General features: G+C 41.8%; 1 protein-coding gene across 9 annotated transcripts in view; it reads right to left on the bottom strand.

The window, feature by feature from the left end:
* Nucleotides 1-9,407, bottom strand: part of LOC139573982 (C-Jun-amino-terminal kinase-interacting protein 4-like) — a 55,641-nt gene extending 46,234 nt beyond the window's left edge. For 5 of the 9 annotated variants that reach the window (XM_071398035.1, XM_071398098.1, XM_071398028.1 and 2 more), the window contains exon 1: nucleotides 8,879-9,406. In XM_071398035.1, the coding sequence (XP_071254136.1) occupies nucleotides 8,879-9,178 (300 nt within the window). In that variant the 5' untranslated portion in view covers nucleotides 9,179-9,406. Of the gene's footprint in view, nucleotides 1-8,878 lie in introns of all 9 variants that reach the window. The other 4 variants (XM_071398065.1, XM_071398080.1, XM_071398087.1 and 1 more) reach the window with 2 other exon arrangements.
* Between the last annotated feature and the right edge of the window lie 15,611 nt (nucleotides 9,408-25,018).

The following is a 25,018-nucleotide window of genomic DNA, read 5'->3' as shown; positions in this document are numbered from 1 at the left end:
AATAAAAGCAGTTTAGTCATCTAAAACGATCTAGAATGATCCAATCTATAGCTAGCTAGCTAGCTAACAAAATTACTAACGTTAGCTTTAGAGTAGCCTAACATTAGCTAGCTAGGTTGATGCAATCATGCAGCCAGCAACTAACATTATGATTTAGACTCACTGAATAAATGTGTTTGGCACAGGATAAAGAAGATGAAACGATCTGCTGCTGCTACCCAGGACAATGGATACGGAAGTTCCTGGAAAGGTTAGTCAGACAGTTTGTTAGTCCAGTAATGTTCATTGGCATATTATTTTATTTGCACAGCTGGTGATTATTCACAAAGGTTTGTGTTGCAAATTTCCCTGTCTTAAAAGTAAAAAACATACAAATTCCACCACAAAGCAGTCTACAGACAATATGACCACACATTAGCTAGCGCATAGTGACACCTACTGATATGAACTGGTAATGCAGGTTTGGTTAGAATAGAGTGCAACAGAATGAGTAGCATTCAATAAAATCTACTTCATGAAAAGGGGTATATTATTTTCAATTAAAATGTTGAAAGTAGTTGATTTAATAATTGAATATATGGATTTGACAGGCAATCAGTTCCTACAGTGAGCACCAGGGAACCAACCTATGCTGGGAAGGATGGACACAATAAAGAGGAAAGGAGAGAGGAGATGATGCATATGAGGAATCACAGCATGGAACATTCCATATCCCCATGATTCATAACACCCCTCATCGGGACTCTGGTTAATGCAGTTCAACAGTTAGTTTGCATCCCAAATGGCAACTTATTCCCTATGTAGTGCGCCAAATGGGCCCTTAGGGCTCTGGTCAAAAGTAGTGTACTATATAGGAAATAGGATGCCATTTGGGACACGGACTGCCCTGTCATCATCTCCACTCTCCACTGCAACACTTTAGTTATCTAATGTTGCTCTTCTGAACGAGGCCCCTTGGCCTACCCAGAGATACTTCTTGAACCGATGGTTAAAATTGCATCATTTGTTTTGGAGTACTACCCGTGTCAGTTTGTGTCATCTGAAATGTTGGTGTTTCATTGACCGTCTCATGTCCCAACAAGGTGTTGTTGGAAGCAGTGTAGTGAGTCTAGGCAAGCAGAGTCTTGAAGGGTGAAATATGTTTTCACTGTCCATGGTCGAGAACATCTCAACTCAGCAAAAAAAAGAAACGTCCTCTCACTGTCAACTGTGTTCATTTTCAACAAACTTAACATGTGTAAATATTTGTATGAACATAACAAGATTCAACAACTGAGACATAAAATGAACAAGTTCCACAGACATGTGACTAACAGAAATTGAATAATGTGTCCCTGAACAAAGGGGGGGGTCAAAATCAAAAGTGACAGTCAGTATCTGGTGTGGCCACCAGCTGTATTAAATACTGCAGTGCATCTCCTCCTCGTGGGCTGCACCAGATTTGCCAGTTCTTGCTGTGAGATGTTACCCCACTCTTCCACCAAGGCACCTGCAAGTTCCCGGACATTTCTGGGGGGAATGGTCCATGTCCTCACCCTCCGATCCAACAGGTCCCAGACGTGCTCAGTGGGATTGAGATCCGGGCTCTTAGCTGGCCATGGCAGAACACTGACATTCCTGTCTTGCAGGAAATCACGCACAGAACGAGCAGTACGGCTGGTGGCATTGTCATGCTGGAGGGTCATGTCAGGATGAGCCTGCAGGAAGGGTACCACATGAGGGAGGAGGATGTCTTTCCTGTAACGCACAGCGTTGAGATTGTCTGCAATGACAACAAGCTCAGTCCGATGATGCTGTGACACACCGCCCCAGACCATGACGGACACTCCACCTCCAAATCGATCCCGCTCCAGAGTACAGGCCCCGGTGTAATGGTGTAACGCTCATTCCTTCAACGATAAATGCGAATCCAACCATCACCCCTGGTTTGAACAAAACCGCGACTCGTCAGTGAAGAGCACTTTTTGCCAGTCCTGTCTGGTCCAGCGATGGTGGGTTTGTGCCCATAGGTGACGTTGTTGCCTGTGATGTCTGGTGAGGACCTGCCTTACAACAGGCCTACAAGCCCTCAGTCCAGCCTCTCTCAGCCTATTGCAGACAGTCTGAGCACTGATGGAGGGATTGTGCGTTCCTGGTGTAACTCGGGCAGTTGTTGTTGCCATCCTGTACCTGTCCCGCAGGTGTGATGTCTGGATGTACCGATCCTGTGCAGGTGTTGTTACACATGGTCTGCCACTGCGAGGACGATCAGCTGTCCGTCCTGTCTCCCTGTAGCGCTGTCTTAGGCATCTCACAGTACAGACATTGCAATTTATTGCCCTGGCCACATCTGCAGTTCTCATGCCTCCTTGCAGCATGCTTAAAGCACATTCACGCAGATGAGCAGGGACCCTGGGCATCTTTCTTTTGGTGTTTTTCAGAGTCAGTAGAAAGGCCTCTGTAGTGTCCTAAGTTTTCATAACTGTGACCTTAATTGCCTACCATCCGTAAGCTGTTAGTGTCTTAACGACCGTTCCACAGGTGGGAAACAGTGTTAAACCCTTTACAATGAAGATCTGTAAAGTTATTTTGATTTTTATGAATTATCTTTGAAAGACAGGGTCCTGAAAAAGGGAAGATAATTTTTTTGCTGGGTTTATATGTGATGCATTGTAGGTAAATGGTGACTGACTAATTTACAAATAATAATGAGTAGGCCTAGTTACATATGATGCAAGGTGAATTGTAGATGAGTCAGTCACTACTCTGATGAACAAGCCTTGGCTGTGTCTTTGCTTCACTAGGCTGGCCAGCCATCATAATAACAACATTGTTAGACAACAACACAAGGTTAGTGGTTTTATAACTTACACATAAAAAAACTGTTACAAAGTCTACTGTGTATAGTGTTAAATGTAACCCTGCCTTACATAAAGCTTACAGAATTAATTGCAGAAGAGCATCTTTAATCAGATGACATAAAATGTAAACTTTCTACATTGAAACCTTTCTGTATTTATTTTTCAAAGTACACTGCTTAACATTGTGTGTGTGTAGAGTGTAATTAATATTTAAGGTCATTGTAACCATACTTTGCATAACGCTCAGCCCTGCTTTAGTAGTTCACTAAACTACAGACTATGTTGTCCACTGAAGTTGTTGTCTCTGGCTCTTTTGATATTATATTCAGAATGAATAACAACAAGGTTTGTGATAGTGTCACGACTTCGGCGTCGCCGGTCTTCTAGCCATCATCGATCCACTTTAATTTTCCTTTTGTTTTGTCTTGTCTTCCCAAACACCTGGTCTAATTTCCCTCATTACATGTTATGTATTTAACCCTCTGTTCCCCCCATGTCTTTGTGCGGAAATGTTTATTGTAAGTGCATGTGCACGTTTTCTCTGGTGCGCGACGGGTTTTGTACTCATTTGTTTGTTGTTCTGGTTTCCGGGGGTTTTTATGAATAAAACTGCTCCGTTGATTACCCAGTTTTGCTCTCCTGCGCCTGACTTCCCGCCAGTTACACACTCCCTTACAGATAGTTTGAGCCATTTTAGGTCAAGATTGTTTTCAATTCACATGACCAGACAATTAAAACCACAGGCCTATAGTCATAGCACAGATGAAAAGGGAAGCTGTGTATAATAAGAATATTTTGACATAGCCTGTGAATAGGACCCAGAGTTTTACCTGACCAGGTCATGATCAGGAAAAACTCCAGGCCCCAGAAGAGACACAGACTAATTTTGCCACACCACTTTTGAACCGGTGGTGCCACCTCTGAGGGAGCGGCCATTGTTTGCATCCATGTAGATTCATAACATCGGTTACGGATGAAGTATTACTTGCCACATGTCTGTAAAGTGTCAGTTTATAACCACACCTTAGGGATGAATGTCGAACTGGAGTGAAACCTACTTACGCTCACTCACATTTATATAAACAGTCAAACAGTGTATCAATAATTTGTACAAAGGGAACTGCGTGATAAACTACTATATCATGGAGACTTTACTCCTCATAGTGGTGAAGATGCACATACCCAAACACCCTTTTTATTTTTACAGGTTTGTGTTTTCGATTTGAGCGATCTGTTAAATAACGACAACAGAATCAATACGTGGCAGAGTGGCCTATAAAAGCTGAAGAACACACGCACATCCAGGTACTTTTGCCTGATGAAGACCTAAGGGTGGAAACGTTGTTATAATAACATCACTTAGGAACATGAGCAGCAATGTGGCATTTCCTTTTTATATTTCAGAGTGGCCTATAAGACATTAGGGGAACAGATGTTGCTCTTTATTTTCTCCTGGATAAAATCCAAGAGGGTTTGACAAACCATTCCCTTGGAAACAGAGTAGGTCAATATTGAGTAAAATGGGGAAGGTTTATGGTGCAACACCAGGCCCAAGAGTACGTAATAGAAGCCAAGGCACAGGGAAGTCGCTCCATCTCATTGAGCCCTGGCCATCACAAAGAATCACATGACCTAGAAATCATAACCCACACAGCCTACAATACGAAAACCTCGGTCCCCACCCCCCCTCCTCCTCATCTGCATCTTTTCTGGGGAACACAGGGCTTCCTGGGATTAAGAAACCCAAGGCGGGCTGGAGTGTGTGTGTGTGTGTCTCACTGTCTCTGTCACAGCCTGGACAGAGCGGAGGGGCCTAAAACAGCACCACACGCTGAGTGTAGAAATAGGCATTGCAATTTACAGAGAGACAGACGGTCTGAATCACATCCAATTCTCCTTCACTAAGACTCAGGGCCAGGCAGCAAAAGGTCCACCAAACACACACACACATGGACACAAACCAAAACACACACAGAAATAGGTCAAACCAGACTGGGCAGTGCAGCAAGTGAAGCCGAACTGCACAGCCCAGTCTGGTTTGTGTCCGTGTGTGTGTGTTTGGTGGACCTATTGCTGCCTGGCCCTGAGTCTTAGTGAAGGAGAATTGGATGTGATTCAGACCGTCTGTCTCTCTGTAGTCCCAGTCTCGGAGTCTTGGATGAAGTTGTCTGTAACCACTGATCAAAGCTCAGTTTTGTTATTTTAACCCCAAATGGCTGAGGTAAAAATTGTGGTAGGATGAGCTGATCCTAGGTCTGCTGTAGGGGTAAGGCAACCTTTAGCTCTATGGTGATCGTTCTGCCCACTGAGGTAGGGTCATGACTGTGTATGGGCCTGGATAGATGCTAAGTTCCTCTTCTATTTCTTTACCTTTACTAGAGGAGCTTAATATGTTACCTTTACTAGAGGGAGGAGCTTAATATGTTATATTTACTAGAGGGAGGAGCTTAAGACACTATTTTTTCATTTAACCTTTATTTAACAAGGCAAGTCAGTTAAAACTTCTTATGGCTGGGGGCAGTATTGAGTAGCTTGGATGAAAAAGGTGCCCAGAGTAAACTGCCTCCTACTCAGTCCCAGATGCTAATATATGCATATTATTAGTAGTATTGGATAGAAAAGACTCTGAAGTTTGAATGATGTCTGTGAGTATAACAGAACTCAAATGGCAGACAAAAACCTGAGAAAAAATCCAACCAGGAAGTGGGAAATCTGAGGTTGGTCGATTTTCAACTCAGCCCCTATTGAACTTACAGTGGGATATTGGTCCTTTTGCACTTCCTACGGCTTCCACTAGATGTCAACAGTCTTTAGAAACTTGTTTGATGCCTCTACTATAAAGGAGGGGGAAATGAGAGCTCTTTGAGCCAGGTGTCTGGCAGAGTGCCAAGACCTGAAAATGCGTGTTCACGTGAGAGTTAGCTTGAGTTCCATTGCTCTTCTACAGACAATGGAATTGTCCGGTTGGAACATAATTGAAGATTTATGTTAAAAACATCCTAAAGATTGATTCCATACATCGTTTGACAAGTTTCTACGGGCTGTGACAAAAAAAAAATACTTTTCGTCTGCTTTGTTTGCTCGCGCGTCATGGATTTGGATTACTGGGAGAACAACAAGGAGGTATTTAGACATAAATAATGAACTTTATCGAACAAATCAAACATTTATTGTGGAACTGGGATTCCTGGGAGTGCATTCTGATGAAGATCATCAAAGGTAAGTGAATATTTATAATGCTATTTCTGATTTATGTTGACTACAAAAGATGGTGGATATCTGTTTGGCTTGTTGTCTTGTCTTAGCGCTCTACTCAGATTATTGCATGGTGTGCTTTTTCGGGAAAGCTTTTTTGAAATCTGACACAGCGGTTGCATTAAGGAAAAGTTAATCTAAAGTTCCATGTATAATACTTGTATTTTCATCAACATTTATATGATGAGTATTTCTGTAAATTGATGTGGCTCTCTGCAAAATCACCCGATGTTTTGGAACTACTGAATATAACGCGCCAATGTAAACTCAGATTTTTGGATATAAATATGAACTTTATCGAACAAAAAATACATGTATTGTGTAACATGAAGTCCCATGAGTGTCATCTGATGAAGATCATCAAAGGTTAGTGATTCATTTTATCTCTATTTCTTCTTTTTGTGACTCCTCTCTTTGGCTGGAAAAATGGCTGTCTTTTTCTGTGACTTGGCGGTGACCTAACATAATCGTTTGTGGTGCTTTCGCTGTAAATCGTTTTTGAAATCGGACACTGTGGTGGGGATTAACAACAAGAGTACCTTTAAAATGGTATAAGATACTTGTATGTCTGAGGAATTTTAATTATGAGATTTCTGTTGTTTTGAATTTGACGCCCTGTACTTTCACTGGCTGTTGTCATATCAGCCAGTGAAAGTGCTGTCAGCCCAAAGAAGTTAAGAACAAATTCTTACTTACAATGACAGCTTAGGAACAGTGGGTTAACTGTGTTGTTCAGGGGTAGGGATTTGATCTAGCAACCTTTCAGTTACAGGTCCAACGCTCTAACCACTAGGCTACTTGACTCTATCCACTACGCTACCTGCATCTAACCACTAGGCTTCCTGCCGCCCAGACGCATATCCAAAGCAGTTGAAACGATGCAGACTGACGGATGGAACTGACAGAAGGAACTTTATTCTCACAGTATTATACACTCCGGATTATTTTATATTTTTACATATTTGAATAGCAATGTCATGATTACATTCAGGATGATACAGTGAGAAAAGGTGTGATTGCAGATATAGCATGAAAGCCCTTCATACTGCAAGTGCCAGTAAAACCCAGTTATGTTTGATCTCCCCTCCTCTTCTCCACTCGCTTGTCCTGTCCTCTTAATTCTGTTCTGTCCTTTCTCACCTCATCCTCTCCTCCTCTCTCCATCCGATGAGCAGTCATGATAAACTGCTGAGTCACTAAACCTGCTGCTTCTGAGGCAGAATACAGCATCTTCTGTGTGTGTGTGTGTGTGTGTGTGTGTGTGTGTGTGTGTGTGTGTGTGTGTGTGCGTGCGCGTGTCCAATGTACCTTGCTCGATTAGGAATGTTTGTCTCTATAACATGAGTCCTGATTCACCCTTCTCATAAATGTAAGTGTGTAACTACTCATTCATAAACAGTTAAGGGTTTTTCCTAGACTACAATAGGTAAGTGCTGCCCACTTATGGACGCTGTATAATAGCCTGGCTGTATTTGTCTATACTCTTGTCTGATTACTGATGCTTTAGTTTAGAGCAGTGGTCACCAACCTTTACTGATGCAAGATCACTTTGAGTCTAAATGCAATCCGGGATCTACCGCTCAGATTTTGTTTTAAACCTAAACCTATGCAACATTAACCAATTAAAAACAGTTCTGTAGCAATGAGGTTTGTGCAGTAGACTATAGGCCCAATACATCATCACTGCATGTTGGCTATGCTTGAATTGCCCTGCCAAAGTTGTTCTTCTCAGACCATTTTGAAATTATATTAAAACATTTTAGGTATATGATCACACTGGTAATAGAACATTTGTTGGTATTACTTGCAAGGCACTGAGCATAATCATTTGCATTTATTTACTGGGACTGATGGTCTGCATCTGATGGTCAGTCAGAGGAGGGCGCAGCGGTGAAGCTGCCTCTCACCTGACTTACTTAAAGTCTGCATTAAAGTGTCTGTACTATAATAGGCGTGGCAAAAACAAATGTAGACATTGATAAATGCATTTCTATAGCTTCCAAAATGGTTGTTTTTTTTTTACAATTGATAAGTACCAAGATGACTGCTAGGTGGCTTAAATACAGCACCCCCTGTCAGTCATCCAGGGTTAATACACATCATTGGTCTAGACAGGGGCAAATGGCTATGAGAGCAGAACACAGGTGGGATGTTTCTGATGACATGACTGGATTTACCGCGACAGGAAGACTGTTCTCCCAGTGTCTCTGTCTATCTTTGGAGAAGAAACAATGTACTAAAGATATTTGCATGCAAAGTGATAGGAGGCTGACAGCTGTTTCTGTCAACTACAATAGCCAAGCAGGCAAACAGTCTGACAAAAAAGGATGGATGGTTGAATGTAACTGGGGGCTACGTCCTCTCATGGCAACATCAAAAGCGCACCTATAAACTTGGAGGAGAAAAACATCTAGGTCTCGGGCATTCTGTGTGTGTTAGTGCATGATGATGAAATTGAGGCTACTGTGAATCAATCCACCATGGATGGGTAGGCTACTGTTAGCATGATGCTAAACTAATCACACAGTTACTCCTCTAACTGGGAAGCAGATATTACGAACGTGGCTCTCCTTGCACAATAAGATTATTAGCCTCGTGGGTATCCCTTGTTGACAACGTTGCACCACGTGCATGTTCTACACTACACATAGACATCGGTAGGGATGCTTTGGTGATGAAAAACACTGGCTTGCGTGGCCTTGCAGCGAGAGGCAGCGTTTAAAATCCGCTGTCAATGTCCTCCATCTCACTCCCTCTCTCCGTCTTTCGCTGCCCGGACTCACCTCCTCTGCGTGTTTCCTCAGCGCTTTCTCCCGTTCATACTGCGTGATGAGCTGTTCGTTGTCCTCCTTTAACAGTTCTAGCTCCACTTCATGCTCCTGGTTTTCCGCGAACACCGAATCCAGGTTCTCCAGCACAGCCACGACGAGCGGCATCAGTTCTTTCACCACATCTTCGTCGTATTTTCCTATCAGTTTCTCGAACTCGCGGTAGATGGAGTTGGCCAGGCCCGATACCCGCTCCGACATCATAGCCGATGTCCCCGGGTCGTCCTGGTACACTACTCCGTCTTCCAACTCCATTTTCTTCCCTTCCTTGAACAAATGGGTCCTGTGAATAGGATTTACACTTACCCCGCCACTATGAATTCCGTTATTTTCTTTAAGAAAATCGAATGTGTATTCCCTTTAAAAGCTTGAATTGAAATGGCAATATCCGTGTAATTGTCCCTCACTGGAAGCGTTCGATATACGTGGATACTTTTTTTCCTCCGGTTCCGTTCTCTCACAACAGAGGTGCGTTCAGTTCACTTGAACGTTTGCTACGTTGCAGAACTGTTTGTACTGAACGACACGTTTTCAAAAACGTTTTCGTACGTTCTTGAACAGACTGAGGTACGTTTGCTCCCGTTTGGTAGGTGTGGTGAGGTGTGACTTGAAGCAACGAGTGGCGTATTTAAAGGGCGGTGGCCATGCTTACAGCGTTCCCGCAACCGTTATTATTATACATCAGTTTCCCCAACCCACAACCTCCACGTTATTCAACTGGTCGCTCAGTACCGTTTCCGTTCAATTGAACGTTCCAGAACGTAAAAACTTCCTGAATGCAGCCCAGCTGAGTATCACGTGGTGACGTCATATTTTAACGTGGACAATGTAGTTTTACCGAATATTTGTAGCCTACAATGTTAAGCCTAGGGCTAGTCATATGATTTAGTCAAACACATTATAGTAATACCATAGTAATACGACAGTATACTGTTAATAAAGGCATCTTTATTTAAATTCCATTGTCCTCAAAATACTTTAAGATCCTGCTCTAATAACGATTACATTTTAGTTATTTAGCAGATGCTCTTATCCAGAGCGATTTACAGTTAGTGCATTGATCTTAAGATAGCTATCAGTCATGGTAAGTAAAGTTTTCCTCAATAAAGTAGCTAAATAATAAATAAATAAAATATAAAAATAATATATGCAATAAATAACATATTTCTTCAATAAATTATACATTGTATTTGTAACCCACTATCTCACAAACCCAAAGACCTAAACAACAGACTAAAACAAACCAACAGAAAAAACAAGTGGCAAAATTGTCCTACTCAAGAGGGATCATGGTTGTCAGTTATAAGCAAACACTGTGAAAGGAAAGCTATAATAAGACAGGAAGAAGTAGCCTACACTATTCTGTGGGGTTTTATGTGGCTGTATGACAGACTCGCTTGTATTATGATTCAGTGTAGGCTAGTATAGGCTAGTGACTCTGGATAATGTATGCATGCCTCAGTTGCTTCAGTGTTGTAGTAGCCTACTCAAGTCCGGCCTAGGAGTGTCTCGGTCTTGTCTTGGTGTCAGATACATTTTTACTCCTAATTTCTTGCCGAGACCAACCAATACCAGGGGAGTGAAAAACTCATACTTATCAGATCCCATAAAACCGCTTTGCCAGCCCAAATAGCCACACTCCTTTCATGACACATTAATATATTATAGACTATTTTCTGGTCTTCCTACTGTACTCTTAACATTACTGTCCTTTACTTTAATTGAAAAATATCCTAAAACTTTGTAGTGCTCCTCATCATTTCCTTGATGAGTGGGGATCATTGTTTGAAAGTTGCTCGCTCACTATTAGTAAGGGGAGTACTTGCTCAGATAGATGTTTTTCAGGTCTTTCTTCACCAATGGACAGGCGTCATTCACTCTGGTGAGAATAACCGTTTGGGGAATCCCTGCCAGAGCAAACTGATTTAATCCAGCAGTCCTTTTTCTCTCCGGGCAATGCGATGACGCTCCTACTCAAAGACATAGTACACCTATAATACTATTAGTTTGTGTAGCCATCAAAATAATAGCAATGTACAGTAATTTTCTGACCTGGGTTGAAATATATGTGTATTTTATAATTTTCTATGTAAATACATATTTTCTGTGTATTTGAGTATTTTCAAATAATGTGGCCCAAATCAACTACTTCTATTGGAAGTATTTGAACGTTTTTTCAAATGATTGCGTAACACTTCATTTTAAGGGTCATTCTTACAGTGTGATTGCTGTAATAAGGACTTATTACAGTGTAATTCATTACAAGTATTGTAATGAATTGTGATAATTCATAGTTACACTGTAATAACAACATGTAACTGGTGGTAATTGCAGTCTGTAATTACAGAGGTGTAACAACTAATGCTTGTTCCCATGCTTGTTTCAAATGTTAAAGTTTTCGATAGCATCCCAACGCACCATTTTAGTCAGTGCTATCCAGGATTCCTTGGGACATCCTTTACCCTAACCTTTACCCATACACTTACCCTTACCTTATACTTTGAAAGTATTTTCAAATACTTATTTCCAAATAGATTATTTCAAATACCAACCAGACCTGGTTCCAATTTTTTATTTATTTCACCTTTATTTAACCAGGTAGGCAAGTTGAGAAGTTCTCATTTACAATTGGAATGCATGGGAGTATATAAGTGTATTTGTATTTTTTCAAATACATGCAAATACTTTCCAAGTGTATTTCCAAATACTGTATATTCCAATATTCAACTACTTGTACTTTCAAATAAAATATATCAAAATACTGACTTCCAAATGACTTTTGAAATACCCTAAATAGTATTTGAACACAGGTCTGACACTAAAATTTGCACTCTCACCCATATCAGCGGCTCCTACTCTGATGTTCCTCATCTTCTGGATGACACCAATCAAGACAGCCATTTTATCAGCTGATATGACACTGACCAGACAGTGAACTCTGTCCTCAGAACTGTGGGTATTTATGTAGCCAGGATCCTCTTCTGATAATGGTGATATGGGACTAAACTAGCCAAGAGTGAAATTTAAAAAATGTGTTTAATCAATACTGACTAACTGACTGTATCAGAGATTCCTTGTTGGTGATATAGTGTTTCGCTTTGTTTACTTTACCTTGTGGCCCTCTTTTACATGGCTCTTTAGGGCCTTGATGATGTCAACCTTATGCACACCTTTGACACTTTCTCCAGACACATTACATCATTGAACACCAATGGGAAATAGATTCCATGTTTTTCTTTTTTAGATTTTGTGGGTTTCGTACTATAAAATAGGATGTGCATTTCTAATGAATTATACAATTTGAGTATGCAGTAATAATTAAAATAAAATGGTTGACATTCACATCCATTTGCTTTAATATGTTATGGTTTCACTCAATGGGTTTCATATAACACTTGCTTATAACTTACTTAACTAACTTACTTTTCTGGTAATGCTTTCACCTGCAGCAGCGAAGTTGGCCAAGGTGATACTCGTAATGTGACCCTGAAACACACAATTGATGGAGTTGATGAAGCTGGATTTTCCCGCTCCAGCTGGTCCATGGAGGAGGATTCTGATAGTCTTCACTTGAGGGTTTCCAGGCACATAGTCTTTCAGTTTCTGCAGCATTTCCACTTCCTGACTGTCAGAGGGCAGTAGAGGACAGGTTTAGAGAGGTAGACTCAGCGATACATATCATCTCACAGCAGGCTTACAGAAAACAAAAACAAAATTCTAATCTTCCAAGACTGCCACATCATTTGGGTGATTTGTAATCTGTTGTTTTGTTGTTTTGACTTGTTTGTCGCACCACTTTGCATGATGCTGTCACATCACGGAGTGTACCTTTAAGTCAATAAAAAAGCAATGGTCTTGGAATGATGCCATTTACTTTATCGGAAGGAAAAGCAGCCAACAAGTGCTCAGCATATGTGGGAACTCCTTCAAGACTGTTGGAAAAGCATGCTTTTGAGGTTGGGGGATTGTGGAGGCCTGGTCATCTGATGCAGCACTCCATCCCTCTCCTTCTTGGTAAAATTGCACTGTGTGTTGAAAAAACAAATGAAGCTGGTTTAGAGAATGCCAAGAGTGTGCAAAGCTGTCATCAAGGCAAAGGGTGGCTATTTGAAGAATATAAAATATAAAATATATTTTGATTTGTTTAACACTTTTTGGGTTACTTCATGATTCCAAGTGTTATTTCATAGTTTTGATGTCTTCAATATTATTCTACAATGTAGAAAATAGTAAAAATAAAGAGAAACCCTTGAATGAGTAGGTGTTCTAAAACCTTTGACCGGTCGTGTATGTTGAAATAAATGCAATCAACATACTATAACATACTATTAACTACTATGATCTTAGATCAAATAGCTCTTCCTTATGTGTCATTAAACAGTTTTTCTGTTTATTTGTTAGTTTCTTATTTTGATACTGCTACAAATAAGTATTGTGTGTGGGCTAATAAGGGAGGCATAAAATCCTGTGCCGAGCTGCTATGACGCACACGACACATAAGACTGAGTTCAACCGAAACAGTAGAAACACCAGAGTGATTAGATATCTATCAAAAACGAGTCGATCACATACTGTAGGTACAAACACACTACAACTTGTAATGAATAGTCAGGGAGAAAAAGGTATAGATTCACACGCAGAGCGTGGCAGGTGTTTATTCCGGGAATTGTGGTCACAGGCAGGCAATGGTCATACACAAGTAGGCAAACACGCAGGTGAATCAAAACTAGAACTGAAGGCTATAACTGGTTCTCACAAACGAGCCAGGAAAAGGCTTAGTTAGTAGAGTCAAAAATAACAATACCTCACAAAGGCACAAACAGAATGAACTGAACTAAATAAGGAGCTGATGAGACCAGGTGAGTAACTAACACAGGTGAAATCAATGAACAAAAATTAAAGACAGGGCTACATTCAGGAACGCAAAGAAACAGGGCTACGTTCAAGAACACAACAAAACAGAATACAAGGTTGACTAAGAAAATAAGTACAGAACCTTACACAACTAACCTATAGAAGGCAAAGGTGATGCAGGTGATATAAACAGCAACATCTCTTCAAAGACAAAGTCCAATGTAATTGCTGTACATAACACAGACTACCCACCCACACATAGACAAGTCTCTTACTTATACTTTCACTTATGATATTGGTGCATTTTATTTAGCTGAGATTTTTTACACAGGTCTTCTCAGACTATGTGAGTGTAGTGTACAAAATGCTTCAAATGATGCAAAACATATTATAATCACACTTTAAGATTTTTACTTGAAAACTACTGCTGATGCACAATTTGTTGGCTGCATATCAACTAGACTAATAATAACAACACTAAAATGACCCTTAAAAATATGTGGTTAAACACCCAACTGTATAAAAAATAAGTAACTAAATTATATTATGTATGCCTAATGTCTGAATGTAACATACATCATTTTTTTCATTTTCCGGATTGTGTACAGATCCTTGCGACATGGGGCCTGAAACATGAGGCGATGACGGCGGATGAATGTCACGACAATGGGCCTCAGGATCTCATCACGGTATCTCTGTGCATTCAAATTGCCATCGATAAAATGCAATTGTGTTCATTGTCCGTAGTTTATGTCTGCCCATACCATAACCCCATCGCCACCATGGGGCACTCCGTTCACAACATTGACATCAGCAAACCGCTCGCCCACACGAAGCCATGCTCGCTGTCTGCCATCTGCCCGGTACAGATGAAACCGGGATTCATCAGTGAAGAGCACAATTCTCCAGCGTGCCAGGGGCCATCGAAGGTGTGCATTTTCACACTGAAGTCGGTTACAATGCCGAACTTCAGTCAGGTCAAGACCCTGAAGACGGTTTCTGTCAGTTTGTGCATAAATTCCTTGGTTGTGCAAACCCACAGTTTCATCAGCTGTCCGGGTGGCTGGTCTCAGAGGATCCTGCAGGTGAATAAGCCGGATGTGGAGGTCCTGTGCCTGCGTGGTTACACATGGTCTGCGGTTGTGCCAAATTCTCTAAAACAACGATGGAAGCAACTTTGCCCACTGGTTGAGAAATGAACATAAAATGATGTGGCAACAGCTCTGTTGGAAATTCATACAGTCAGCATGCCAATTGCATGCTCCCTGAAAACATGAAACATCTGTTGCACTGTGTTGTGTGACAAAACTGCACATTTTAGAGTGGTCTTTTATTGTCCCCAGTGCAAGGTGCACCTGTGTAAGAATCATTCTGTTTAATCAGCTTCTTGATATGCCATACCTGTCAGGCGGATGGATTATCTTGGCAAAGGAAAAATGCTCACTAACAGGGATGTAAACAAATTTCTGTACAAAATGTGAGAGCGTACAAGTACTTGGGAGTATGGTTAGACAGTACACTGTCCTTCTCTCAGCACATATCCAAGCTGCAGGGTAAGGTTACACCTAGACTTGGTTTCCTCTTTCACCCCGTCTGCCAAACTAACCCTGATTCAGATGACCATCTACCCATGCTAAATTACGGAGATGTAATTTATAGATCGGCAGTTAAGGGTGCTCTCGAGCGGCTAGATGTTCTTTACCATTTAGCCATCAGATTTGCCACCGATTTATCACTGCACTCTGGAAACTGGCCATCACTGTATACCCGGCGCAAGACCCACTGGTTTATGCTTGTTTATAAAACCCTCTTAGGCCACACTCCCTCCATCTGAGATACCTACTGCAACCCCCATCCTCCACATACAAAACCTGTTCTGTCAGTCACATTATATTAACCTTTTACTGCAGTGGGCTAAAGCAGGGTCACACAGTGTTTCTTGGTAGTCTTAAACAAATCTACTTTGAAACAAAAGTATACACCTCACACACATAAACTCAGCACAAAAAGAAATGTCCTCTCACTGTCAACTGCGTTTATTTTCAGCAAACATAACATGTGTAAATATTTGTATTAACATAACAAGATTCAACAACTGAGACTAAACAAGTTCCACAGACATGTGACTAACAGAAATGGGATAATGTATCCCTGAACAAAGGGGGGTTCAAAATCAAAAGTAACAGTCAGTATCTGGTATGGCCACCAGCTGCATTAAGTACTGCAGTGCATCTCCTCCTCATGGACTGCACCAGTCTTGCCAGTTCTTGCTGTGAGATGTTACCCCACTCTTCCACGAAGGCACATGCAAGTTCCTGGACATGTATGGGGGGAATGGCCCTAGCCCTCACCCTCCGATCCAACAGGTCCCAGACGTGCTCAATGGGATTGAGATCCGGGCTCTTCGCTGGCCATGACAGAACACTGACATTCCTGTCTTGCAGGAAATCACGCACAGAATGAGCAGTATGGCTGGTGGCATTGTCATGCTGGAGGGTCATGTCAGGATGAGTCTGCAGGAAGGGTACCACATGAGGGAGGAGGATGTCTTCCCTTTAACGCACAGCGTTGAGATTGCCTGCAATGACAACAAGCTCAGTCCGATGATGCTGTGACACACCGCCCCAGACCATGACGGACCCTCCACCTCAAAATCGATCCCGCTCCAGAGCACAGGCCTCGGTGTAACGCTCATTCCTTCGACAATAAACGCGAATCCGACCAGCACCCCTGGTGAGACAAAACCACGACTCGTCAGTGAAGAGCACTTTTTGCCAGTCCTCTCTGGTCCAGCGATGGTGAGTTTGTGCCCATAGGCAACGTTGTTGCCGGTGATGTCTGGTGAGGACCTGCCTTACAACAGGCCTACAATCCCTCAGTCCAGCCTCTCTCAGCCTATTGCGGACAGTCTGAGCACTGACGGAGGTGTTGTGTGTTCCTGGTGTAACTCAGGCAGTTGTTGTTGCCATTCTGTACCTGTCCCGCAGGTGTGATGTTTGGATGTACTGATCCTGTGCAGGTTTTGTTACACGTGGTCTGCCACTGCGAGGACGATCAGCTGTCCGTCCTGTCTCCCTGTAGCGCTGTCTTAGGCGTCTCACAGTACGGACATTGCAATGTATTGCCCTGGCCACATCTGCAGTCCTCATGCCTCCTTGCAGCATGCCTAAGGCACGTTCACGCAGATGGGCAGGGACCCTGGGCATCTTTCTTTTGGTGTTTTTCAAAGTCAGTAGAAAGGCCTCTTCAGTGTCCTATGTTTTCATAACTGTGACTTTAATTGCCTACCATCTGTAAGCTGTTTGTGTCTTAACGACAGTTCCACAGGTGCATGTTCATTAATTGTTTATGTTTCATTGAACAAGCATGGGAAACAGTGTTTAAACCCTTTACAATGAAGATCTTTGAAGATCTTTGTATTTTTACGAATTATCTTTGATAGACAGGGTCCTGAAAAAGGGACGAGTTTAGTTATGGGCTTAAAAAAGAAAACCTGTACCAGGTTAGATACATTTTTTTGAGTTTGCACATCAGTATTATACTTTATATACATCACAGAAGACTGAAATAACAAAACTGTTTGACATAGAAACACCAGATTTTCTGAAGTCTTTTTGAAATAATGTTTTTTAATTAAGAAATTATGAAAAATATTAAATAACATTCCAGCCATGAGTCTACTTGGTCATTTGACTGCAGGAAAGAGCTCTCCATCGCTACATTCAAAACTAAATCATGGACTCTTACTGATACTGATACGTGATGTATTGTTGTCTCTACCTGTTGCCCTTTGTGCTGTTGCATGTGCCTAACAATGTTTGTACCGTGTTTGTGCTGCTACCATGTTCTGCTGCTGCCATGTTGTGTTGCTACCTTGTTGTTGTCATGCTGTGTTGCTACCATGCTGTGTTGTCATGTGTTGCTACCATGCTGTGTTGTTATGTGTTGCTGCCATGCTGTGTTGTCTTAGGTCTCTCTTTATGTAGTATTGTGATGTTTCTCTTGTCGTGGTGTGTGTTTTATCCTACATTTTTATTTTTAATCCCAGCCCCCGTCCCCGCAGGCCTTTTGCCTCTTGGTAGGCTGTCATTGTAAATAAGAATTTGTTCTTAATTGACTTGCCTAGTTAAATTAAAATAAATATATATATATATATTGTCCTGCTGAAAGGTAGATTCCTCTCCCAGTGTCTGGTGTAAAGCAGACTGAACCAGATTTTTCCCTCTAGGATGTTTCCCCATCCCGTTTCTTTTTATCCTTAAAAACTCCCCAGTATTTGCTGATGTCAAGCATAGCCATAGCATGATGCAGCCACCAATATGCTTGAAAATAAGGAGGCAGTTACTCAGTGATGTGTGGCGTTGGATTTGCCCCAAACATAAGAATTTGCATTAAGCTAAAAAGTGCATTCTTAAAATCTTTTTTATTTATTTATTTATTTTATTTATTTATTTTACCGTTATTTTACCAGGTAAGTTGACTGAGAACACGTTCTCATTTGCAGCAACGACCTGGGGAATAGTTACAGGGGAGAGGAGGGGGATGAATGAACATACAAGATGCATGTTTTGAATATATTTATTCTGTATATTTCGATTTTTTTCTCTTCACTCTGTCATTTAAGTCATTATTGTGGAGTCACTACAATGTTGTTGATCCATCCTCAGATTTTTCCACATTACAGCCATTGAACTCTGTAACCGTTTTAAAATCACCAATGGCCTCATGATAACATCCCTGAGCAGTTTCATTCCTGTCCCGTAGCTCAGTTCAGAAGGTCTGGGTGAGGTGTCTGGGTGGTTTAATACATAATCCACAGCATAAGTATTAACTTTGCCATGCTTAAAGAGATATTCAATGTCTGATTTGTTATTGTTACCCATCTACCAATCACTGCCCTTCTTTATGAGGCTTTCGAAAAGCTCCCTGGTTTATTTCGTTGAATCTGTGCTTGAAATTCAATACTTGACTAAGGAACCTTATAGATTTTGTGTGTATAGGGGACAGTATTCAGACCTCTTGACTTTTCCACATTTTGTTGCGTTAGTCTTTTTTAAAAATTGATTAAATAAATAACAATCCTCAGCAATCTACACAGAATACCCCATAATGACAAAGCGAAAACAGCTTTTAGAATTTTTGCACAGAAATTAAACAGAAATTCCCTATTTAAACAGAAACCCTATTTACATAAGTATTCAGACCCATGGCTATGAGACTCGAAATTGAGCTTAGGTGCATCCTGTTTCCATTGATCATCTACAACTTGATTGGAGTCTACCTGTGGTAAATTCAATTGAATTGTCTGTAGAGTTCTGAGACAGGATTGAGTTGAGGGTACTGTGAGGGAAATGTTATGTTTATGTATCAAATCAATGCTACTTTCTAATAACTAATTAGATGGGTTCATGCAGGTGACTGATCGTGTATGGAGGAATCCTCACTATCACTCATCCTGAATATTGCTATGGAAACAACCAAGGTATGTCAGTTTCAAGGTCTCAACTTGGAGAGAGAGAGACAGCCTCGTGAGGTATTGGTCAGTCACATGTGCGAGCCACCAGTAGTGATGAATTAATTATGCTAAATCATGCAAATATAACTTGTCTGTGTATAGCCGTATATGAGACAACTGCTGGGACTGTCCCAACAAAACTTCTAATAGACCTGTACAGTGTGCAGTGTTTGTTATAACCTCTCCAGCTTGCTGATAATAAAGAGTGATTCATTTTAAGATTGGCTTCAGGTGTCCCTGGTGTGAATTTCCAACACAGTACCAAAACATTTCTGCAGCATTGAAGGTCACCAAGAACACAGTGGTCTCCATCATTCTTAAATGGAAGAGGTTTGGAACCACCAAGACTCTTCCTAAAGCTGGCTGCCCGGCCAAACTAAGAAAGGGGAGAAAGGCCTTGGTCAGGGAAGTGACCAAGAACGATGGTCACTCTGGCAGAGCATTAGAGTTCCTCTGTGGAGATGGGAGAACCTTCCAGAAGATAAACCATCTATGCAGCACCACCAATCAGGCCTTTATGGTAGAGTGGCAGATGGAAGCCACTCCTCGGTAAAAGGCACATGACAGCCCGCTTGGAGTTTTCCAAAAAGCACCATCAGAAACAAGATTATCTGGTCTGATGAAACCAAGGTTGAACTCTTTGGCCTGAATGCCAAGCGTCACGTCTGGAGGAAACCTGCCACTATCCCTACAGTGAAGAATGGTGGTGGCAGAATCATGCTGAGGGGATGTTTTTTAGCGGCAGGGACTGGGAGACTAGTCAGGATCAAGGCAAAGATGAACGGACCAAGTACAGAGAGATCCTTGATAAAAACCTGCTCCAGAGCTCTCAGGACCTCAGACTGGGGCAAAGGTTCACCTTCCAACAGGACAACAACCCGAAGCACACAGCCAAGACAACACAGGAGTGGCTTAGGGACAAGTCTCTTAATGTTCTTGTGTGGCCTAGCCAGAGGCAGGACTTAAACCTGATCCAACATCACTGGAGAGACCTGAAAATAGCTGTGCAGCAACACTCCCCATCCAACCTGACAGAGCTTGAGAGGATCTGCAGAGAAAAAATGGAAGAAACTCCCCAAATACAGAAGGGAGGCTGTAATCACTGCCAAATGTGCTTCAACAAATTACTGAGTAAAAGGTCTGAATACTTATGTAAATGTAATATTCAATTTTTTTATATATATACATTAGCAAAAAATTCAATAAACCTGTTTCTGCTTTGTCATTATGGGGTATTGTGTGTAGATTGATGAGGGGGGAAAACTATTTAATCCATTTTAGAATAAGGCTGTAACGTAACAAAATGTGGAAAAAGTCAAGGGGTCTGAAAACTTTCCGCAGGCACTGTATGTGATTTGTTAAGGCAAGTGTTAATCCTGAATTAATTTATTTTAAAAAGGTTTCTTCCACTTTGACATTAGAGTATTTTGAGTAGATTGATGACAAAAAAAATTACAATTAAATAAATTTGTCAAATAAAAATCTATTTAATCCACCTTTCAGTCTAATGACCTTCATCAGGATGTATCTTCTAACATTTCTTTCTGTTACTTGATTCCATGTTTATGGGAACAGGAAGCACATATTAGAGACCTCTAACCTCAGACACCTCTAACTGAGAAGTGTGATTTCATCATGTGATTTACTAGAAGAGCATAGTAAAACCAACCAAAACCAAACAAAAAACAATAATCTGAGACAGTGATTTATATACAGTGCCTTGCAAAAGTAATCATACCCCTTGGATTTCTTCACGTTGTATTGTGTTACAAAGTGGGATTTAGATTTTTTTCTCCTTTTATTGTGTTACAAAGCGGGATTGACCCTGATTGGTTCCACTTTAAATTACGTTCATCTTATAAATGCTTGATAAAACCTTCATAAACACTACAGAAATGTGTTACAAATCATCTATAACTGTGTATCATGCTTTATAAAGGGTTCATAAATGTGGAATAACTGTGTGACATAACCACCAATGTCAAATGTGACATTACCCACTAGGTCAAATATGATACCTTAATAAAAGGCCTTATAAATCATATTAAATTGATTCACGCATGACTGTAAGTCACTTTCGATAAAAGCGGCTGCTAAATTTGATATATAATATATTATCACTAAAACAGTATATCAACCTATTTCCCTCTTGGGTGCGTAGTCAGTGTTGGACCTGACCTCAACTTCCCACAAAATGCTGTGCTGCAGGATGACACACGCTCTAAAGTGCAGTCATGCACAGCAAAACACATTGGTAGGGCTTTTTTTTTTTTTTTTCACAGGTTTTGGATTTCCCCATTTTTTTTCTGGTTTCCGGTATTTTTTCACACTTTTGAAATAGAAAAACAACTAAATTGGACTTTCTGTGTTCATAACAATGCTTAAGCCACATCAGTGGAGGACTTTTGAGATCTGGGAAAAATCAAAGAAATTATTTTTGCGTGTAGTTAACCTTTAATTCAATACGCACTGTTGCGTATTGAATGCACTGTTGTTTGGTTAGCAGGTTTTTTGTAGTGATGTAAGCTCACTTGATGTGATTCGGCCGCCTATGCAATGGGAGGAGTGGAGTAAAAGGACAAATCAAATCACAATTTATTGGTCACATACTCATATTTAGCCAATGTTTTTGCGGGTGTAGCGAAATGTTTGTGTTCCTAGCTCGAACAGTGCAGTAGCATCTAACAATTCACAACAATACACACAAATCTAAAAGTAAAAGAATGGAATTAAGAAATATATAAATATTAGAACGAGCAATGTTGGAGTGGCATTGACTAAAATACAATACAATAGAATACAGTATATACATATGAGATGAGTAAAGCAGTATGTAAACATTAGCCTCTAATGTGCTAGTGATGGCTGACTGTTTAACAGTCTGATGGCCTTGAGATAGAAGCTGCTTTTCAGTCTCTCGGTCCCAGGTTGGATGCACCTGTACTGACCGCGCCTTCTGGATGATAGCGGGGTGAACAGGCCGTGGCTCGGGTGGTTGTTGTCCTTGATCTTTTTGGCCTTCCTGTGACATCGGGTGCTGTAGGTGTCCTGGAGGGCAGGCAGTGTGCCCCCGGTGATGCGTTGGGCAGACCGCACTACCCTCTGGAGAGCCCTGCAGTTTCCGTCCCAGGCGGTGATACAGCCCAACAGGATGCTCTCAATTGTGCATATGTAAACGTTTGTGAAAGTCTTAGGGGCCAAACCAAATTTCCTCAGCCTCCTGAGGTTGAAGAGGCGCTCTTGTCACCTCACTGTCTGTGAGTGGACCATTTCAGATTGTCAGTGATGTGTACGGAGAGGAACTTGAAGCTTTTCACCTTCTTAACTGCGGTCCCGTTGATGTGGTTAGGGGAGTGCTCCCTCTGAAGTTTCCTGAAGTCGACAATCATCTCCTTTGTTTTGTTGACATTGAGGGAGAGGTTATTTTCCTGGCACCGCTTCGCCAGAGCCCTCACCTCCTCCCTGTAGGCTGTCTCATCATTGTTCGTAATCAGGCCTACTACTGTTGTGTTGTCTGCAAGTTTGTGGGGCCCCTGTGTTGAGGATCAGCGAATTGGAGGTGTTGTTTCCTACCTTCACCACCTGGGGGCGGCAAGTCAAAGCCCAGTTGTACAGGGCGGGGTTCAGACCCAGGGCCCGAGCTTAATGATGAGCTTGGAGGGTACTATGGTGTTGAACGCTGAGCTATAGTCAATGAACAGCATTCTTACATACTGTAGGTATTCCTCTTGTCCAGATGGGATAGGGCAGTGTGCAGTGTGATAGCGATTGCATCGTCTGTGGATCTATTGGGACGGTAAGCAAATTGAAGTTGGTCTAGGGTGTCAGGTAAGGTAGAGGTGATATGATACTTAATTAGCCTCTCAAAGCACTTCGTGATGACAGAAGTGAGCGCTACGGGGCGATAGTAATTTAGTTCAGTTACCTTTGCTGTCTTGGGTACAGGAACAATGGTGGACATCTGGAAGCAAGTGGAGACAGCAGACTGGGATAGGGAGAGATTGAATATGACCGTAAACACTCCAGCCAGCTGGTCTGCGCATGCTCTGAGGACGCGGCTAGGGATGCAGTCTGAGCCGGCAGCCTTGCGAGGGTTAACACGCTTAAATGTCTTACTCACATCGGCCACGGAGAACGAGAGCCCACAGTCCTTGGCAGCGGGCCACGTCGGTGGCACTGTGTTATCCTCAAAGCGGGCGAAGAAGGTGTTTAGCTTGTCCGGGAGCAAGACATCGTTGTCCGCGTGGTGGCTGGTTTTCCCTTTGTAATCCGTGATTGTCTTTAGACCCTGCCACATACAGTATGTCGTGTGTCTGAGCAGTTGAATTGTGACTCCACTTTGTCTCTGTACTGACGTTTTGCCTGTTTGATTGCCTTACGGAGGGAATAACTACACTGTTTGTATTCGACCATATTCCCAGTCACCTTGCGTGAATGCTGCCATCTATCCACGGTTACTGGTTTGGGTAGGTTTTAATAGTCACAGTGAGAACAACATCCCCTATACTCAGTCACTCAGTCACCATGTCTGTGTATACGTCAATGTTATTCTCAGAGGCAACCCAGAACATATCCCAGTCCGTGTGATCAAAACAATCATGAAGCATGTATTCCGATTAGTCAGACCAGCGTTGAATAGACCTTAGCACGGTTACTTCCTATTTGAGTTTCTGCCTATAGGAAGGGAGGAGCAAAATGGAGTTGTGATCTGATTTGCCAAAGGGAGGGCGGGGTGGGCCTTCTAAACATCCCGGAAGGGGGAGTAGCAGTGATCGAGTGTTTTACAAGAGCGAGTACTACAGTCAATGAGTTGATAGAACTTCAGTAGCATTTTCATAAAATGTGCTTTGTTAAAATCCCCAGCTACAATAAATGTGGCCTCAGGATATGTGGTTTCCAGTTTGCATAAAGTCCAATGTAGTTCGTTGAGGGCCGTTGTGGTATCAGCTTGAGGGGGAATATACACGGCTGTGACTATAACCGAAGAGAATTCTCTTGGGAGGTAATACGGTCAGCATTTAATTGTGAGGTATTCTAGGTCGGGTGAACAAAAGGACTTGAGTTTCTGTATGTTATCGCAATCACACCATGAGTAGTTAATCATGATACATACACCACTGCCTTTCTTCTTCCCGGAGAGTTCTTTATTCATGTCTGCGCGATGTACTGAGAACCCAGCTGGCTGTATGGATGGTGACAGTATATCTCGAGAGCCATGATTCCATGAAACAGAGTATGTTACAGTCCCTGATGTCTCTCTGGAAGGAGATCCTCGCCTGAGCTCGTCTACTTTATTGTCCAGAGACTGACCATTAGTGAATAATATACTCAGAAGGTGGTGTGCACGTCTCCTTAGTCGGACTAGAAGTCCACTCTGTATACCTCTTCTCCGCCAGCGGCGTCTTGGAGCAGCCTCTCGGAAAAGTTCAATTGCCTTAGGGGGTACAAACAATTCGGGAAATTCGTATTGCTGGTCGTAATGCTGGTGATTTACCTCCGCTCTGATATCCAAAAGTTATTTCCATCTGTAAGTAATAGCACAAAAACAATTCTGGGATAATAATGTAAGAAATAACACATCCCAAAAAATACTGCAAAGTTGCTTCAGAGCTAGAAGCAGAGCTGCTATATCTGCCAGCAACAATACATATTATCCTGAGCATCATGAAATGACACCATATATCTATTCTACAAACCCTAATGAGTATTCCTTCCTTACACCCAGA

The sequence above is a fragment of the Salvelinus alpinus genome, chromosome 1, assembly GCF_045679555.1.
Source record: "Salvelinus alpinus chromosome 1, SLU_Salpinus.1, whole genome shotgun sequence".
Classification (NCBI taxonomy): Eukaryota; Metazoa; Chordata; class Actinopteri; order Salmoniformes; family Salmonidae; genus Salvelinus; species Salvelinus alpinus.
The sequence above is the reverse complement of the archived record's forward strand: the minus strand, read 5'-3'. Positions and strand labels throughout refer to the sequence as shown.